The 19603-nt window shown below is 41.8% G+C and overlaps 1 protein-coding gene across 2 annotated transcripts in view; it reads left to right on the top strand.

Annotated features, from left to right (window-relative positions):
* The window catches only part of LOC126159827 (ankyrin-3-like), a 111336-nt gene that overhangs the window by 14643 nt on the left and 77090 nt on the right, over positions 1-19603 (top strand). For both annotated transcript variants that reach the window (XM_049916637.1, XM_049916636.1), the window contains exons 2-3: positions 12464-12633; positions 12757-12804. In XM_049916637.1, the coding sequence (XP_049772594.1) occupies positions 12546-12633; positions 12757-12804 (136 nt within the window). In that variant the 5' untranslated portion in view covers positions 12464-12545. The remainder of the gene's footprint in view (positions 1-12463; positions 12634-12756; positions 12805-19603) is intronic.

Raw genomic sequence — 19603 nt, 5'->3', positions numbered from 1 at the left:
AATAGGTTTGTTTTAGCAATCTACGTAATCTCCTTCGGAAACCTAGTGTGCAGGTTTATTCCTTGACTTAAAATTCTGTTTATTTTTTGTTGCTAAAGGCAAGTTCCGTCTTTATCCTGTTCCAGCTCTTCGTGCAGTAAAAGCGCATGTCATCTTTGATGTGTACAACTGGTTTGTAAATGTACACACACGGTGCACTTAAAGCCCCAGCGTTTTGAACAGATCTTTGCAATCACCTCGAGTACTACGCTTGGTTACTGATGTTATGCCTCATTTCTGTGGTTTGAAAGTTGTGTTCGTATTTTGTACATTTGATTTCCAGAAGAGAATATCATAATTAAGAACTGAGCGTACACATGTACAGTATGTAACTAAGAGATGCTGGCCGTAATATACTGAAGAGTCGAAGAAACTGGTACACGTACCTGGCAACATGCAGGGCTGCCGCGAGTACGCAGAAGTGCCGCAACACGACTCGACTAATGTCTGAAGTAGTGCTGGAGAGGATTGATACCACGAATCCTGGAGGGCTTTCCTTAAATCCGTCAGAGTACTAGAGGGTGGTGATCTCTTCTGAACAGCGCGTTGCAATGATGTTCATATCTGGAATTGTCCTGCTGGAACAGCCCAAGCCCATAGGAATGCACAATGGACATCAATCGGTGAAGATGAGCAGACAGGATTCTTACGCACATGTCACCTGTTAGTGTCGGATGTAGATATATGCGGGGTCCCATATCACTCCAACTGCACATGCCCCACACTATTACAGAGCCTGCACGGGCTACAACAGTCCCCTGCTGAAATGCGGGGTCCATGGATTCATGAGCTTGTCTCTATACTCGTACTCGTCCGTCCGCTCGATACAATTTAAAACGAGTCTCACCCGACCAGGCTACAAGTTTCTAGTCGTAATACAATTTCGGTGTTGAGAGGTCCAGGCGAGTCGTAAAGCTTTGTGTTGTGCAGTCATCAAGGGTACACAAGCGCACCTTCGGCTCCAAAAGCCCGTATCAATCACGTTTCGTTGAATGGTTCGCTCACTGACACTTGTTGATGGCCCAGCATTGAAATCTGCAGCAACTTGCGGAAGAGTTGCACTTCTGTCAAGATGAACGATTCTATTCAGTCATCATTGGTCCTATCTTCCATGATCTTATTCCGGCCGTAGTGATGTCAGAGATTTGATGTTTTACTGGTCTCCCGGTATTCATGGTAAGCTCGTGAAATTGTCCTACTGGAAAATCCCCACTTCATCGCTACCTCGAAAATGCTTAGTCCCATCCCTCGTGCGCCAACTGTAACACCACGTTCAAACTCATTTGAATCTTGATGAAGTGCCATTGTAGCATTAGTAACCGACGTAAAAACTCCGTCAGACACTTGTTGTCTTATGTGGGCGTTGACGACCACAGCTCTGTATTCTGCCTGTTTAAGTATCTCTGTATTTGAATACGCATGCCTATACCAATTTCTTCGGTGCTTCAGTGTATAATTACGGTGGGTCTCTAAGGTCATAGCATGCTGAATACGATATCTCGCAAGTACCTTTGGCTGTTCAACTGAGAATCAGTATTCATCCCTAGAAGTTTCCCATTTGTTGTATTGCCTATAGAGGTGCCATCTACATTTAACTGAATAGGATCACTTTCACTCTTAAAGCTAATATTCATGCCGTTCGTTCTCTTTATGTTCAGTGTCATTATATTGCATATTGTCCGATTGTAAAACTTCTTAAGGGCCTTGTTTTCTCCCTATACAAGGAGTTCAATAGTTTTCTCAGAGACTACAATATTGCTGTCATCAGAAAAGATATTATTTCTCCATGACTGTCACAAGTGGAAAAGCCTGAGATGTATATCTAGAAGAGTATTATTCCCAACATGCTACCCTCCTTCACTTCTGTATTAATATGTTTCGACTCTGATAAATGCTTTACTAAGACCTTAGACTTATTTGAGGTATGTGTTATCTGTACAATTTGTACCCTGTGTGCTAGGTATGATCAGAACCAGTCGTTAGCTACTGCTCTTATCACTAATGTTTCTAACTTATTTAGTAGAATGTTATCGTTGACAGTATAAAAACATTCGAATCATCTATAAACTGTGTGTCACTCACTCGTCTTTGTCAAGAGCATCAAGTTATGAATTACACTATCGCTAATTCTATACTCCTACTACTTCGAAAACCAAACAATTATTCACTTAAAATATTGTATTTATTCAAGTAACTCATTAATCTGTCTTTCATAAATGTTTATATTTTCCACTAATTTTCTATACTGTCTTCTTACATCTCTTTAGCAGGGATACGACTCTTGCCTGTTTTAAAAATTCTGGAAATTTCCCTGATGTCAAGATTTCATCTGTCGTGTTTATTAAGGGAGGTTGTATACTCTCCATACAGTGTTTCAGTACACACATTATTACTTCATCTAATCCTTTAGACCTTTTATATTTTAGTTTTGCATAGTTTTACTAGCTTCTTGTTCTGTTGTTGTAGTAACAAAAGTGTACTTATGACTTTTTGCCGCAGTTAGCAACGTTTTGTAAATCTTTCGGCACCTGCGATAAAGATTTAATAATTCTGGCTCATTATGACTGTTTTTAATGCAACTGAGGCACAGAAGGATTTGGAAGGACTTCTTAACAACTGCTGTTATCCATTTATTTTTGTGAAACATTTTTTAGTGATTTGGGTGCTTTTCAAAAGGTCTTTTGAAAATTCAATTTAAATAAATTTGAGAATATAGACGATTTTACATTTTACATTTGCATTCGTTTCTCATTACTATTCAAGCCAGGTTTGGTTTGCTGGTTCTTTTGGAAAATCTTGTATTTTGATTTCTGATAAATATATTTCAGAAGTTTGCAGTTAGGGAATTTTCCATACCCGATTTTACTGTTATTTGACAGAAACGCTCTGAGAATCCAAGATCTTGTACAGCTATTGCACACTTTTCTCTCTCCATGCTTTTGGCCACATGGTGAATCACTGATGCCGTCGTCGTAGTAACCATTGTTGTACTATTGACCAACTGGGACATCCAAAACTCTGAAGGATATTTATGAGGATGCTACCAATTTCATTTATGGTACCTGTGTTTAAGTTTATGTCTTTACACAACAATATGTAGACTTTTGTACTTGAGATCTTAGGTAGTATATCTCTTAATTTAATGCGAAAAATGTCCACACTATCACCAGGAGATCGAGACAAACACATATTGATCAATTTCTTGGCATTTTGTGTTCCCGTCCATTAAATAGCCGATGCAACAGAGAGTTTTTCTGCACTTACCGTGCTAAGGTCATATCTTGCTTCGAACTGTGATCTTTTTCTGAAATAAATACATGACCCTCTGCCATTTTAAGTAGTCATACAATAAGAGTCTATCCTTTCATCCAACGAAAATACTGCATGTTCTATATCTGTGACTCTACACAAATTCTCAGTGACAAAAAATATTGTACAGTTGAACGATTACACTCAAGATAAAATTTTTCTATTTTATTTTGTGTCTATTGCATGTTTATTTCATATTCAATCTACCTATCTAATTTTCAACGTCCTCCTGTTGCAGCAAATTTCAAAATGTACCATTATCTCCTTGACTGAACAATTCATCCTTCATGTCTCACTTCAAACCACGGCTGCACTCGCAAGAGATACCACTAACTGGCACTTAAATTGCCATCAGAACTTAATAGATTCCTCCTTTTCAGTAACTCCTTTCGTGATGTTCCAGTCCGCATCTTATATCCCATCTACACTGGGAATCAACATCTGTTTGCCAGTCCGTAGAACAAAGTTTTGCAACTGCTTTTAGTGACTCATTTCCTAACCTAATTCTCTAGTCAACACTTCATTTAATTCGACGACATTTCTGAACTATTGTCACACTTTTATTGACGCACATTTTACACCCTATTTTCAAGACTGTATCCGTTATGTTCAACTGATCTTTCAAATCATTTGCAGTTTGTGACATAATTACAGTTTCGTCAGATAATCTTAAATTTTACATTTCTTCTCCCTTAGTTTAGTTCCTTTCTCAATTTGCCCTTGGTTTCTTCACAAGACGATCAACGTGTACATTCAATTACGTACGCTATATGCTTGAAAGCTACTGTCTCATGTCCTTATAATTGCAGTCCTATTTCTGCACAAGTTGTAGATAACGTTCCATTACACTTTTTTTTATTTCTAATACAATATGAAATTGTAAAGAGAGAATTCCAAACCTAGGAACGCTTCGTTCCTCAAATGACGTACGGTATATTGCTGCTGGAAGATGAGAAAATTCTATCGCATTCTGCAAATAGGAACAGATTGATGTTCTGTCAGATCCAGTGCCTATTCCTCTGCAGAATAATTTCAGTTGTTTTTCTTTCCAATGGATATTTATTTCGATATCTGTTGTTCAGACGTTCGCTTGATGAATTAAATGAGGCACTATAGTAAGATCTTCCCGAGCGAAACAATTTTGGAAACGAAGTTTAGTATGCCCTCTGTCTGTCAACCCTCGTTTTGATACCATTGCGTCACATAGTGTCGAGGCATATGGCTTCAATACTTCCACTGAATTAACTTTCAAATTTGTTGAATCATAAAGCTTATTGTCTTTTGTCCACAGTATTTGGAAAGAAGTAGAATAGAATAATTTATTTTTCCAGTTATTAAGTTCTGTACTGAGAGCAGGAAACTTCGTACTTTCGCACTTCCAAAAGAATTCACGAATTGACTTACAACAAAGCTTCGGTTCGATGTTCAAAAGACATAAATCCTAAATCCTAAACTGTAAATTTTATTTGCAAATGAGTCTCCTCCATCTCTTCTGGCAGCGGTGTCTGGACGTCGCTAGGCGCTGGCTCCCCTTTACGTGTCACAGAGGTTGGTCGCACACCAGCGTTTTAATGCGCCGGCACGCAGATAAGAAATGATTTATTTCTCAAGCAATTTATAGGCTATTTAGCGGAGTGTTGAGTATTGGACTGAACAATCAAAACAGTAGAGCTAATGAAGTTGACCAACACAATGCGATTGTAGTTCAATATTCATAAATATTTATTGATATTACAGAAATATCTGTGAATGTTGATCTCACTTCAGTGTGGATTCAAAGCAAAGTCATTAACAAACAATCATAAATAAAGAGCAGAAGTACAGCGTAAACGCAATACTATGCTTGCAGATTTCCTTTTTCTCAAAGCAGTAATTATCAAAACTATGTGCAAACATCTCAACAAATTTTGATTCTTTACTAAACACGATACAAAACATGGTTCACTGCTCACATGCCACTAATAACATCAGCTATAGCAAAGTAATCTATACTGTGACAATTATTCAACTGTATGAGGAAAATCGCAAATTAGTCACAAACTGCCGGGCGTGCACTCCCTTTACTTAAGGCGTAAATGTCATTACAGATATTCGACTTTAGGTTATGAGACGTTCGTTATGTCTGCCATCATTGGCGATGATGTGGTGGCCACGAACAGCGAAATTCTGCACGGCCCGCTGAGGTGTCGGAACTTCGATGCTGTCGATGATCTCCTGAATGGTTGTTTTCAGTTCAGCAGTGGTCTTGGGGTTGTTGCTGTACACCTTATATTTAATATAGCCGCACAATGAGGAGTCACATGTGTTCATATCCGGAGGCAGTCAATCAAGGCTGAGACCGGGGGCCTCTGGCTACCAAAGATCCAGAATGTGGTCCCCAAAGTGCTTCTTCAGGACATTAGACACTCTCCTGCTACGATGGTGTCGAGCTCCGTCTCGCGTGAACCACATCTTGTTGATACCAGGGTGATTTTGGATAATGGGGACGACATCATTTTCGAAAACCTTCACGTAGCTTTCGGTGGTCACCGTGCCATCAAGGAATATCGCACCGATTACTACGTGACCCGTTGAGGATGGAGAGATTTCTCGATCGCGGAGTACGGATTCTCAGTCCCACAAATGCGCTTGTTTAGCTTATCGACGAACCCATGCAAATTAAACCGGGCTTTGTCACCAAAGCAAACCAAACGCATGCGGATATTAATTCCCATCATGCCCCATGGCTAACCGCGGAGTTTTAACGTCCTAACGCAAACCGTTGACACGTGATGGCGATTTTATTTCATTCACTTCAATAATATTCACCCTGTAATTTCATTTCTGCTTTGATTCTCACTAGTACGAAGCTAAAGTTACAACAAGTTCTCCAAAATAAATCATCGAAACTTTATTTAGAGTATTCCAAATCCTGCACGAAGAAAAAGTGTCACTAATTTAAATTAAGGGAAGTCTAGCGCTCTGCACCCACAAACAGTTCGCGTTGACTCGCCGACCAGATCACTGTTCAGATCTACCTCTCGTGAGATCAGCGGAACGACACTCCGAGACAGAAAGCTGCCGAAACTCGGACGACGAAACACCAAATACCGAATGAACCGAAAGACGCAAAGAGGACAGGCGCAGTGATCCACGACCTTCCACGTTCTCTGTGGCATCGCCCAACACTGACTCGACGTTTAACACTGAGAAATAATCATATTTAAGGCTGTCCCACATACGTACTTTACATTTAATTCCAAATCATTAAATTCAAAATAATCTCAAATTTATCACAATCACTTTGTGGACACTCAAAACATCAGCTGTGTGGTATTACCTAACATATTAAGAAAAATGTAAATCATATTTAGGTACGTTGTTCAGTACTCTCAAGAATTGTGCTACTTAAATATATACGATTAATGTGTGACTAATTTAAAAGGAGTGTTAATCTGCCATCTGTTCATTTCTTCTTTAAAACTTCAGTTGAAGTGCACATTTTACTAACGCCGATTTGCATTTATGAGTAAACCTAGTATGAAATGGTATTCAAAATTAACTATGGTATTCATCATCGATTATGATTACCTATACAACTTATTACCTATACAACTTATTTCATTCAACTGTGGCTAATTCAGAGTATTGTCACATTTACACAATCGTGCTGCTAGAAGACAGAGCAAATTACATAAATGAAATCTGAGGTTTTATTCTATATGAACGTCTTTAGCTTTGATTTGACACCCTATATGGTACGACACCTCGAAGAGCGAGATAGTTATTAATTGTGAAAGTCCTATCACAATATTCGTAATCAAAAGCATTGCTAAACGTTGTAATAAATATCACAAAATTGTGATCCATGTTGCGGTGAGCTCATTTCTTCACTAATATCTCTCGCATATCCATGGTTTCATGATATCGTGTTTAGGAGATTGTCCTGTTTTGAGCCACCGTCAGTGTACCGACAGTGTACAGGGAGCATCAAAAATAATCATCCTATACGGCACATCTATATTTCTGAAACTAATAAACAAATAAAATGGATTTTGTTTTTTGATGAAAAGTAAATTTAGCTTTTTTTCATACCTTCTCATAGGTGTTCAATATGCCGGCCTTGAGAAGTACGGCAAATGTCAATACAGTATTCAGATTGTTTCCATAGTACAGTGAGCATGTCTCGAGCTACAGCTTCCACAGCTGCAGTTATGAGATTTCTCAGTTCATTCACTGTTGCTGGTAATGGAGTCACATTAACAGAGTCTTAGATAGGCCCTCACAAGAGATAATCAGATGCATTCAGGTCTGGTGACCGTGGAAGACAGTTATGTAAGTCTGAAACATTTGGTCCAATGTGACCGATCCATCGTTGAATAATACTTTGATTTAAAAATTCCCACACTTGCAGATGCCAGTGTGGCGGTGCCCCAGCCTGTTGGTAAATGGAGTCGTTCAAATCAGTCTCCAACTGTGGGATAAGAACGTTCTCAAGCATATCGTGGTATGTACTTCCTGCAACAGTGTTCTCGGCCAAAAAAGGGAAAAAATGCGCCGTACACCTTTTACCGTGAAACTGCACAAAACACATCCAATTTTGGAGGGTCCCTCTCATTTTGTATAACTTCATGTGGTGTTTCCGTACTCCATATTCTCACATTATGGCGGTTCATCTTTCCTTTGAAATGGAACCTTGTCTCGTCACTAAACACTAAGTGTGGAAGAAAACTGACATCCTCCCACTTGCCAAGAACGAAATTACAGAACTCCAAACGTTTATGTTTGTCACCTATACTAAAAGCTTGCAATTGCTGAATTTTGTATTGTTTCGTGTGTAAACGTCGAAGCAACGCACGCCAGATGGATATCGGCGGCATGTTGAGCTGTCGAGCTACATGGCGAACGGATTTCTGACGACTTCTTGCGAAACTATGGCGAATGCGCTCGATGTCTGTGTCAGACACTCGGGGATGGCCCGGCGATTTGCCTTTACACAAAGAACCTGTTTCTACGGATTGTTCGTGCCACCGCCTAATGCTCTGTGCTGTAGGAGGATCCACACCATACCTAGTACGAAAGCCACGTTCAACGGTTATTACTGAACCGCACTGCGCAAAACGTAAAACACGAAACGCTTTCGGTTCTCCCGACACCATTTTTACTACAACTGAGGTGGGCGCTCACTCCTGCAAACAAGCGTGAGCCACGTAAAGCTCGGGAGTTTGCTCTTTCCTTCAGTATGTTGTTCACGCACATATCTTCAATAGCATAATAGTTATGATGTTTCTGAAATGGGATTATACTTTTTCATACAGAATTCGTTTGTTAGAGAGCAGTTTCCCCCAGCACCACACTCGGAAGTACCCGCTGGCGTGTCCTTACCCGCCCAAGACTCGTCTAGCCGGCTGACGCCACTGCTGTAGGCGAGACACGCCCACATCCTCGACCGAGCGAGATGGCGCAGTGTTCAGCACACCGGAGTCGCATTCAGGAGGACGTCGCTTCAACCCCGCGTCCGGCCATCCTGATTTAGGTTTTCCGTGATTTCCCTAAATCGCTCCAGGCAAATGCCGGGATGGCTCTTTTGAAAGGACACGGCTGACTGTCTTCGCCGTCCTTCCGTAATTCGATGATACCGATGACCTCGACGTCTGGCATCCTCCCTCACAACAACCCCCCAACCCCCCCAACCCCCCCTCCCCCTCTGCACAGTAGATCCCCACGTATTGACATATACACTACTGCCCATTAAAGTTGCTACATAACGAAGATGACGAGCTACAGACGCGAAATTTGTCCGACTGGAAGAGGACGCTGCGATCTCCAAATCATTAGCTTTTCAGAGCATTCACACAAAGTTGGCGCCGGTGGCGACACCTACAACGTGCTGACATGAGGAAAGTTTCCAACCGATTTCTCATACACAAACAGCAGTTGACCGGCGTTGCCTGGTGAAACGTTGTTGTGATGCCTCGTGTAAGGAGGAGAGATGCGTACCATCACTTTTCCGACTTTGATAAAGACCGGATTATAGCCTATCGCGATTGAGGTTTATCGTATCGCGACATTGCTGCTCGCGTTGGTCGAGATCAAATGACAGCTAGCAGAATATTGAATCGGTGGGTTCAGGAGGGTAATACGGAACGCCGTGCTGGATCCCAACGGCCTCGTATCACTAGCAGTCGAGATGAGAAGCATCTTATGCGCACGGCTGAAACGGATCGTGCAGCCACGTCTCGACCCCTGAGTCAACAGATGGGTACTTTTGCAAGACAACAACCATCTGCACGAACAGTTCGACGACGTTTGCAGCAGCAGCATGGGCTCTTAGCTCGGATACCATGGCTGCGGTTACCCTTGGCGCAGCGTAACAGACAGGAGCGTCTGCGATGGTGTACTCAACGACGAACCTGGGTGCACGAATGGCAAAAAGTCATTTTTTCTGACGAATCCAGGTCTGTTTACAGCATCATGATGGTCTCATCCGTGTTTGGCGGCATCGCGGTGAACGCACATTGGAAAAGTGTGTTCGTCATCGCCATATTGCAGTATCACCCGGCGTGATGGTATGGGGTGCCATTGGTTACACGTCTTGGTCACCTCTTGTCGCACTGACGGCAGTTTGAACAGTGGACGTTACATTTCAGGTATGTTACGACTCGTGACTCTACTCTTCATTCGATCCCTGTGAAACCCTACATTTCAGCGGGATAATGAACGCCCGCATGTTGGAGGTAATGTACGGGCCTTTCTGGATACAGAAAATGTTCGACTGCTGCCCTGGCCAGCACATTCTCCAGATCTCTCACCAACTGGGAACGTCTGGTCAATGGTGGCCGAGCAACTGGCTCGTTACAATACGCCAGTCACTACTCTTGATGAACTGTGGTATCGTGTTGAAGCTGCATGGGCAGCTGTTCCTGTGCACACCATCCGAGCTCTGTATGACTCAATGCCCAGGCGTATCAAGGCCGTTATTACTGCCAGAGGTGGTTGTTCTGGGTACTGATTTCCCAGGATGTATGCACCAATATTGCGTGAAAATGTAATCACATGTCAGTTCTTGTATAATACATTTGTCCAATGAATACCCGTTTATTATTTGCATTTCTTCTTGGTGTAGCAATTTTAATATCCAGTAGTGTACTATAGTTTCATTTGAAAAAGAGAAGTTGATCCCCGTCTCCTGCAAAGAATATAAGTATGACAACGGACTATACGTGGCTCATACAGCAGTCTCTCTCATTTAATCAGGTGCAAACATCATAACGATCTCTTAAATGCTTTCAATTGTTTTTGACGTAAACAGTTAAGCTGATCAGCCAGTATACAGGTTGATTTACGGGGATATGCAAGTATTTTAATATGTTATTATACAAGTAAAACTAAATAAAAAGTTCATATAAACAGAGATACGCAAAAGTTTAGTTACGGCTAACAACAGATTTTGCCTGAAATTTTGCTCCTTAGCTAATATGAAGCCATTGCGGAACTGTACAAGCTTAAAATAAAGCACTGTTTCCATTCATTTTGTTGTTATTGATGTGGTGAATCTAAGAAAATATTTTCCCAGCACGTCTGACTACAGAGAAGTACTCACAATTCCTTCAAGGAGAAATGCCCCGCTTGCTCGAAGATCTTCCACTTGCTACGCGACTGCAAATGCATTTCCAACATGACCGCGCCTCCACATTCCACCAACCCGTCACTATACATTTAAAAGCACATTTTTCCCAGTTATAGCTTGGTCGAAGTGCTACACGTCTGTGGCCACTCAGATCGACCGATTTAACACCAATGAATTTTTGTGTATGGGGCTGAGTGAAGACATAGTTTATGAGGACAGAGTGAATAGACGTGAGGCATTGCTTGCTCGCGTTGTGAGTGCAACAGACGAAATTAAGAACAACCCTGTGAAACTGAAACGAGCAACGAAATCTGTTCATACAAGTGCAGCTAAATGCGTTGAATTCAGTGGAGACATTTTTGAACATTTATTGTGAATGTATTATGAAACTGTATGTACACTGTACTATTCCCTTAACACTGAGCTTTGGTTTTTCTGGTTTAAGATGAATTCACGTGTGCTATGACACTAAAAAAAGCAGATAATCTGACACGTTCATACAGATTCAGTTAACGTTATTACCATCATTTTTGCAAAATTAATTTCTCTGCAACTTCTGTTGAAAACTTTGGGCAGTTGTCTGGAATTTAAAAAAACAAAAAACGGTTCAAATGGCTCTGAGCACTATGGGACTCAACTGCTGTGGTCATAAGTCCCCTAGAACTTAGAACTACTTAAACCTAACTAACCTAAGGACATTACACACATCCATGCCCGAGGCAGGATTCGAACCTGCGACCGTAGCGGTCGTGCTAAAAAAATCAATATTGGGGCAAGTAATAAATTAAAACTGCCTATTGGCTTCTGTCTCGGGTACTTCGGCCAACGTTCATCTAATGATTTTTCTGGCGTTTCACCAGCACGAGTGGCTGGCATTGTCAAAGCTACACCCTCCACCATTGGCAGTGGAGGGTGAAGCTTTGACAATGCCAGCCACTCGTGCTGGCGAAACGTCAGAAAAATCATTAGATGAACGTTGGCTGAAGAACCCGAGACAGAAGCCAATAGGCAGTTTGTCAACAAGTGGCCACGAAAGCCTCAATAATTTTGTAATAAATTAAAAATTTTACGAAACTACTTATTTGCTTCTATGGATGTCCTGGAAAATTACTGCAGATACACATGTGGGGCATGTTTTATTAGATTCACCAGACCAATAACCACAAAATAAATGGAGATCGTCCTTTACTGTAACCTCGGTCAGTTTTGCGATGGCTTCATATTAGCTAAGTTGTTAAAGTTCAGGCAAATCGTTTATTAGCCGTAACTTGGTAACCAAGCATTTGCGGATCTATGTTTACTTGAACTTTTTTCTTTAGTTTTACTTGTAGAATAACATATTAAAATATTTGCATCTCTTCGTGAATCACACTGTATTTCGAAACAACGGAGTGGCATCCACCTTGTAAAATGATGGGATCCAAATTAATTTACTCTACTTTATTTACTAGACAGGTAGTGGCAAAAAAATGTGTTTTGTGGTCACACTTGTTCGTAAAATTTCAGGTTGATCAGCAGACTGCAAGTTTGGCGAGGTTATTTTGAGAGAAAAGTTCCTTACTTGGCCCGACACCTGTGACCTTCCATCATGTTCTGCAGAGGCTTCAGTTGGTTCACCCGCATTTTTGTGGCGGTGGTCATATTTACTGGCTACAGTCACCCAGTTCCTGTTACAGGTAAAATTATTACTTTGTTCGATTCATAAGAGTCTGATTATGATAATGGATAACAATTTATTGTGAAATAATGAACAATAAGTTTAATTTTTTTACTGAGATTTTTGCGAATTTCTTTTTCAGAATCCTATACCGGAGTCACCTTGCGTACTTTAACAACCGACAACTCAGGTAAGTGTTTCATCCGTTACTACTAAAAACACGTCATGGTCCACAGGGTTCATTTTGTGTTATTTTATTTAATCATGGCAGTCTTATCTGGTGGTCTGAGACGTCCACGCCGGCGCCGTGGGGCGGCGGCCATATTCAAACACAGTAGATTGCTACTTGAATACATCCAGCTTTTATTTTTAAAACAGCGATAGATGTAAAATAATTCTGCGCTAATTTAATCTTAATAATGTGATATCTCATTTGTTCAGAATGCTGTCTCGTCCAAGGGTCACACGAACTTGTATTCAGTACTGTTCATTGCTCCTGGATGACAAGCAATACGTACGTCCCACGCTACTGGTTTGGCAGCAGCATAACACCCGTGGTATACGCCGGAGTGAACTTGCTCGGGTATCTGCTTTGGGTCACGTTGCAGACATAAGGATACTGCGAGGGAACTTCGCAACATCATTGGGTATCAGTGTGTCATCGCTTTCGGTGTTCTAGAAAGCTCCAGTTCGAATGCCATTTAGTCATCACGTAGCGTATACAGGATGGTTTTTACCTCCGTATACAGACTCTAGGGATTGATCGATGAGAGGATAAGGAACAAAAAGGTCTAATGAATTTATGTTTGGAAACGCGTGGTTTCCACACCAGACACAAGTTATTCATACACTGTTACAAAGACTGCGGTCTAAAACTCGCTGTACCACGCAACGACAGTTACAGTACGTAATGAAAATGGTTTCCGTGTGCCTCAACGCATGCGTGTATACGCGCAGAAGCGTGCTCCGTCTCTCACGTTCAAATCGGCCAGGCTGCATACGAACAGCGTCATAGGCAGGATGAATACACTGCTCCAGTGTCTCCACATCTGGAATGTCCTCTGCGTACACGATACTTCTGAGGTGGCCCCATAACCAGAAATCGCACGGGTTGAGATGCAGTGAACGAGCAGGCCATGCAACTGGAGCCTCTCGTCCGATCCTTCAACCTGGGGAGACACGTTTGAGATGCATCCGGACGTTAATGGCGAAGTGGGCTGGAGCACCTTCATAACATAACCATTAGAATCATAAATGGCACTTCTTACAGCAAGACGGCCGTAGGAAATGCCGATAGTTCCCCTCTGTTAGGTGACGTGGAAGGAAGGCTGGACCCAAAATACGGTCGCAAATTATCCCAGCCTACCCATTCCGGCTGCACCGATGCTGATGATTCGCTGTCATCGTACCACAGGGGTTCTGCATACTATCCCACAGATGACTGTTATGAAAGTTGAAGATGCCACTCCACGTAAGGCTGGCCTCATCGGTGAATAGGATGGATGACACAATTCCTGCAATCATGGTTGCCTGGTGAAGCAACCGACGACAAAACTGCTGCCGATGTGGAAAGTCTGTCGCTAGTAACCCCTTCACACGCTCTAACTGATAAGCGTAGTAACAATCGTCACGGAGAATGTCCCACACGGTCGTCTGGCTTACCCCGTACAGGCCGGTCCATTGCCTGTTACTGACAGTTTTAATCACATTTTTTTCCATGTCTAGTGTCTCTTCATTTCGGGTACGTCCTTCATGATTTCCTGCATGTTAGGTAACGACGTGCGAGAATGAGTACGACCCTCTAGGAGGAAAAAGTGCATTCTGTAAGTATGGCTGCGTGGTATTGCACTGCAGCTTCTGTAACAAAGTAAGATTGAATAAATGGTCTCTGTCATGGGAACCATGCATTTCTGGACATCATTAGAACATTTTTGTTCCTTGTCATCTCACTGATCAACCCCTAGTGTTTGTACATCGTAGAAAAAAATCACCTAGTATCTTCCATAGACCCTTACAGTGATAAAAGCAATCTGTCTACGGAACGTAATAGTAAAATTTTCAAAGAGGGTTACCAACGCGCCTTTAGTTGCATTATGCTGCACACTGTACGTCTTTTTTTTTTTAGAGACGTACTGATGTTGCAGAGTTCATCTTTGACACGCAAGTGCCAAATGTGACACGAAACCAGCAAAATGGAGAATCCGGCAGTTCCCTTGGCTACTTACTCATAATTTCGTATACAAGCCAACTTCCGCTATTTCCTTCGTGTCCGAGTAAAACCAGATGTGTCAGATAAATTCGGCTCTAAAAGTCACGTCCTAACACTTCATATCAACTTTAAACAAGTTATTCGTGTTAACTGTATCAAACTCCGTGTTTGTGTCGCACTATATTCCGTATTTTCGTACGCTGTGTGCCATGAGAAACGAATTTTGTGCTATAGCATACGTTACGAGCAGCATTTATCCTCTATAAAAATTCTGGAGTAGCAATATCATTCAATGATACGTTTATCCCATCATTCATTGTATATCAACGTGAATAAATATAAATTTTTGAGAATTTTAATAAGTTACCAGTGATGAGAATTACGTATGTCGTAGAAAATCAGTGTTTTTGTAGCGCTTGTTGTAAGTTGCATGTCGTGTTCCATTGTCTGCATTCCCCGCAAAGTAATTATTATCTTGATTTTGTTTTCGACTACAGCCTCTAAAAAAAATTCAGGAGATTAGTAGCGTTTGTAGAAGGTGATACTGAGGCTGTAAAGGAAAAATCGATCTGAGTACGGACTGCTTCAGATATTAACGGTAACTAGTCATACTCGGAGCTTAACTGGTCCAGAGCATAAAAATGAATCTCTAGGCTTAATTTAATGACTCTTGTTTACTATTCTGTAAGACATTACACCAGCCACACTACAGCCCTACTATGAACACTCTCCTCGAACGCGGGAAGAGTAAGCCGACGTTCATAAGCTAAGATCAGCCGCCTGCAAGCTGCTGTGCGTGGGTGTTTCGGGAGAGTTACCAACAGTCATGTATCCGATATACCACAGATACCTCACACTAACATATCCTGCTGTCACTTCTATACGAGGTACATGATCTGTCACCCCTCATGCGCTTGGCTGTGACCGGTCTGCTAGTGGTAGTACTAGGCTGCATGGACGGTGGAGGCAGGGACCGGGGAGCAGTCAGCACGTGGTACTCATCACCATAACCAACAAGTATGAGGTCCAGGCTTCCACTGAAATCGAAACTGAGTCAGTGAGACTGACGTCAGTTGTTGAGTAATATGGTATGTGCTGTGTCAAGAAGAGGCAAACATAAAAGGATAGGACCTATTAACAGGAGGAAGTTCAAATGTACGGCAAGTGAATGTATCCCTTAGGGAAATGCAAAAAGCGATGTGAGGGAACACTAAGTGCAGTCAGTGTGTATGGCTGGGAGCCTTATTCAGCACGCTACAGAGGCCATTCAGTCAGCCGCTGAGAGAGCAGGGCGCTACCAGCGGCTGACTGTGCTCTGTGGCCACACTTGGATCATTCAAATGGCAGTGAAGGTTGTGAAAGCTGGCCTCTTCTAATTTCAGTGAGACTCACAATTTGCTGCAGTGAAAAACTGGTCGTGCATCCCACGTTCTGAATCGAATGGAACGACTGACTCAGAGTTCGAAGGTTCTGTGACAAAGCAGCCTGAAAATTCTTGGACTTGCATCAAGGGGTTGAGTACTCTATGGACACCCTAAATGGGTCAGGGGTGTGGTACACATCAGAGGCTGCTGCTCAGGTAGCTGTTTGGGTGCGGAGTGTACACAACGGTTTTTAGATTAGACTACTCTTCGTCCAGTCCAGATAACGATAGGGACCTGAAAGTGTCAGTAATATTTCCAAAGAAGTGTCACATACTTGCGAGAGTATTAGAGTTCCAGTGGCTAACTTCCGAAGCACTGATATCAACGTGCCAGGGTTTGAAGCTGCCCCAGTAGAGCTCACATAATACCCGGTACAGAAAGCTGGTGAAAACGCGGAACTTACAGCCGTGAGACACTGATAAAACTTTCAACCTGTATCGAAAATATACACTGAGATAGTGTGGCATTTGCCGCAGGTCACAAACAAATTGTACCAACCAAAACAGAAACATAAATTGCGTGTGAGGCTTTCTGGGAAAGACTCAGTATCATGGTGGGCATTAATTTGGAATCAGGTCCCTCTGTCAACTTCTAGACCTTCTCCAGATGCAACCAAACATTATGCAGAACGCTAAAGCACTGTTATATAAGTTTCCAATTCACTCTCTCATTTTTGAAATAGATGTTAATTGATTAAATGACAGTTCAGTAAGGGGTGGGGTTCTGGTGAAACATTTCTAAATGAATTGTCTCGTGATTACCTAAAACAGTCTGTTTGGGAGCCCACTCATGATGTTGCACCTGATAGTTTCAAAATGACCATACCTCTTTGAGGAAGCTCACACAGAAACTAGTATCAATGACCATGATTTACAACATGCAAATGGCCACTAAAACAAGTAGCAAAATACATATATGTTCAGCAAACAAGATAAAGAAGCAATTGGGACCTGTTTGAATACAAAACTCGAAATATTCAGCTCTTGAGAACAACATGTACAAAAATTGTGGTTGAGGCTTACAAGAACAGTCGGCTGTGCACTTGGTACGTATGTAAAGCAGTTGATGATAAGAGGGACACTCCACGGTCTGCATTCATTTGAAAGAAACATCTAAAGAAAAAGTCAATGAATGCTAGGCAAAACGTAGCCCTACATGTAGGAAGATGCTAAATGTATTTGGCTGATGAGAGAAAATTCCGTCCAACCTACTAAGCCTACTGAGTCACAGTTAGGCACAACAAAATGACTCTCATTATTAAAGAAACACTGTCTTTCGTGGTGGAATGACGGTTATGTAGTGCTGGAATGGGAACAGGGAAAGGGATGGATGAGTGAAGACAGTGACTGACAAAGGTTCCCACAACCTGCCTGGTGTCCTCCTTTGTTACTCACTGCCGTCACCCAACCAGCAAGGTGCCCTGTTCCCATTCCAACACTACCCAGACATCATGCCACCACCACCTCAGTCTTTTTATTTCTCTACTTTTCTGCTACTTCCCCTCCCTCCACACCCTTCTGCTGCCCCCTGTCTAACCTGTAGCACTTCACTGTCCACCACCCCACCACCCTGCCGCTCCTCCTCTCCCCACACCCAGTCGCCACTCCCACCATGCACTTGTGCTGCTGGTCACAATGTGGTTTCAGTTGCCTGAGACTGCAGTCGTGTGTGTGAGTTGCGTGCGTGCGTTCTTGTGTGTGTGGGGGGGGGGGGGGGGAAGGGGAGTGTACGTGTATGCATGTCTGTCGTCTATTGTTGACAATGGCCTTATTGGCCATAAGCTTTAATTCTGAGAGTTTGTTGTTGTGCCTATCTGCAACTCAGCATTTCCGCTCTATGGTGAGTTGCAAGTTTCCTTTTCGTAATATTGTCACATTCCATCCTGGATGTTTCATAGTTTGATTCCTACTAAAACTATTGTAATAGAATAGGAAGGATCTCTCACAAAACCAAGGAAATTCCGGTTCTATGTAAAGCTGGTACCAAAGTTAGTGTTCAGACACTCGTAGACTGGGTAATGACAGAAATTAAGAATAGGAAATAAAAATCAGAAACTGAATTAGTTTTCCGAAATGTTTGTTTAGAGATGGTACTGTGGGGTATTGCTCCAATTTGTGACAATGACAGATATAGATGTAGAATTAGCGTCACTAGTGTTGAGAAACAGCTGAAATTTAACAAGGCTCCAGAACCTGATGGAATCTCTATCAGATCCTTCACCGAATTTGCGACTAAGTTAGCCCCCCTCTTAACCAAAATCCTTCTACAAATAACACAATAATAAATTGTAAATATCTATCACAAATAACAATGTCCAGTAGTTGGGAGAATTCCGAGGAGACACCCATCAAGTAGAGGAGCATCAGGAGTCATTCATAAAACTACCGTATAATAAATATCCTTGCCATCCATTTGTTATGGGATTCTTGAACATATTCTGAGCTCAAACGTAATGAGGTTCCTTGAATAGAAGGACCTCATTGCCAATCAGTATGGATTTCGAAAATAGTGACATTTCTTTCATGACATCCTTAAAGCCATAATCAAGACAGTAGGATAAATGCAGTAATTTCGGATTTTCGATAAAATCATTTGACTCAGTACCATAACCACACTTATTACCAAAAGAAAGATCATATGGCGTATGATGCGAAATTTGTGGCTTAACTGAGGATTTATTTACTAGGGAGGACTCAGCGTGTTACCTTCAATGAAGAGAAATTGGTGTGGACAATGTAAGTGTATTGGGAATCACAGGTTCTGTTATATATTAATCGTCTTGCAGCAATTTAATAGTCTTAGAATTTTCGTGGATGATGCAGTTATCTATAATGATGTACTATCTGAAGAATTCTGCACAAATATTTAGTAGAATCTTGATAAAAAAAATTATAGTCACCAATGAAAGAGTACATCTGGTACCAGTTAATTCATACAAATCTCTGGGCGTTACAATTTGGGACATCAAACGGAACGATGATGCGCTCTCAGTTGGAGATAAGACGGGTGGAAGGCTTCGGTTCATTGGTAGAATACTAGGGTGTTGGAATCAGTCCACAGAGATGATTCTTTACAATTGTCTCATGTGACGATACCGAGAATATTGCTGTAGTGTGTAGGAACCGTATCAAATAGGACTGGCAGCAGGTATTGTAAACACGTAGAGAAGAGCAACACCAACATTCAGTGCTTCTTTGATCCATGAAGAAACTGAACTGGCACACTTTGAAGATAAAGCCCACTCTGAAAGTTTCAAGAAGCTGCTTTACACCTCGAATCTAGCAATATACTACAACCCACCACTTATCGCTCTCACAGGTGTCGTGAGGATGAAATTAGCAGACTTACAGGACGCA

This window comes from Schistocerca cancellata, unplaced genomic scaffold (genome assembly GCF_023864275.1).
Source record: "Schistocerca cancellata isolate TAMUIC-IGC-003103 unplaced genomic scaffold, iqSchCanc2.1 HiC_scaffold_1148, whole genome shotgun sequence".
NCBI lineage: Eukaryota > Metazoa > Arthropoda > Insecta > Orthoptera > Acrididae > Schistocerca > Schistocerca cancellata.
The sequence above is the reverse complement of the archived record's forward strand: the minus strand, read 5'-3'. Positions and strand labels throughout refer to the sequence as shown.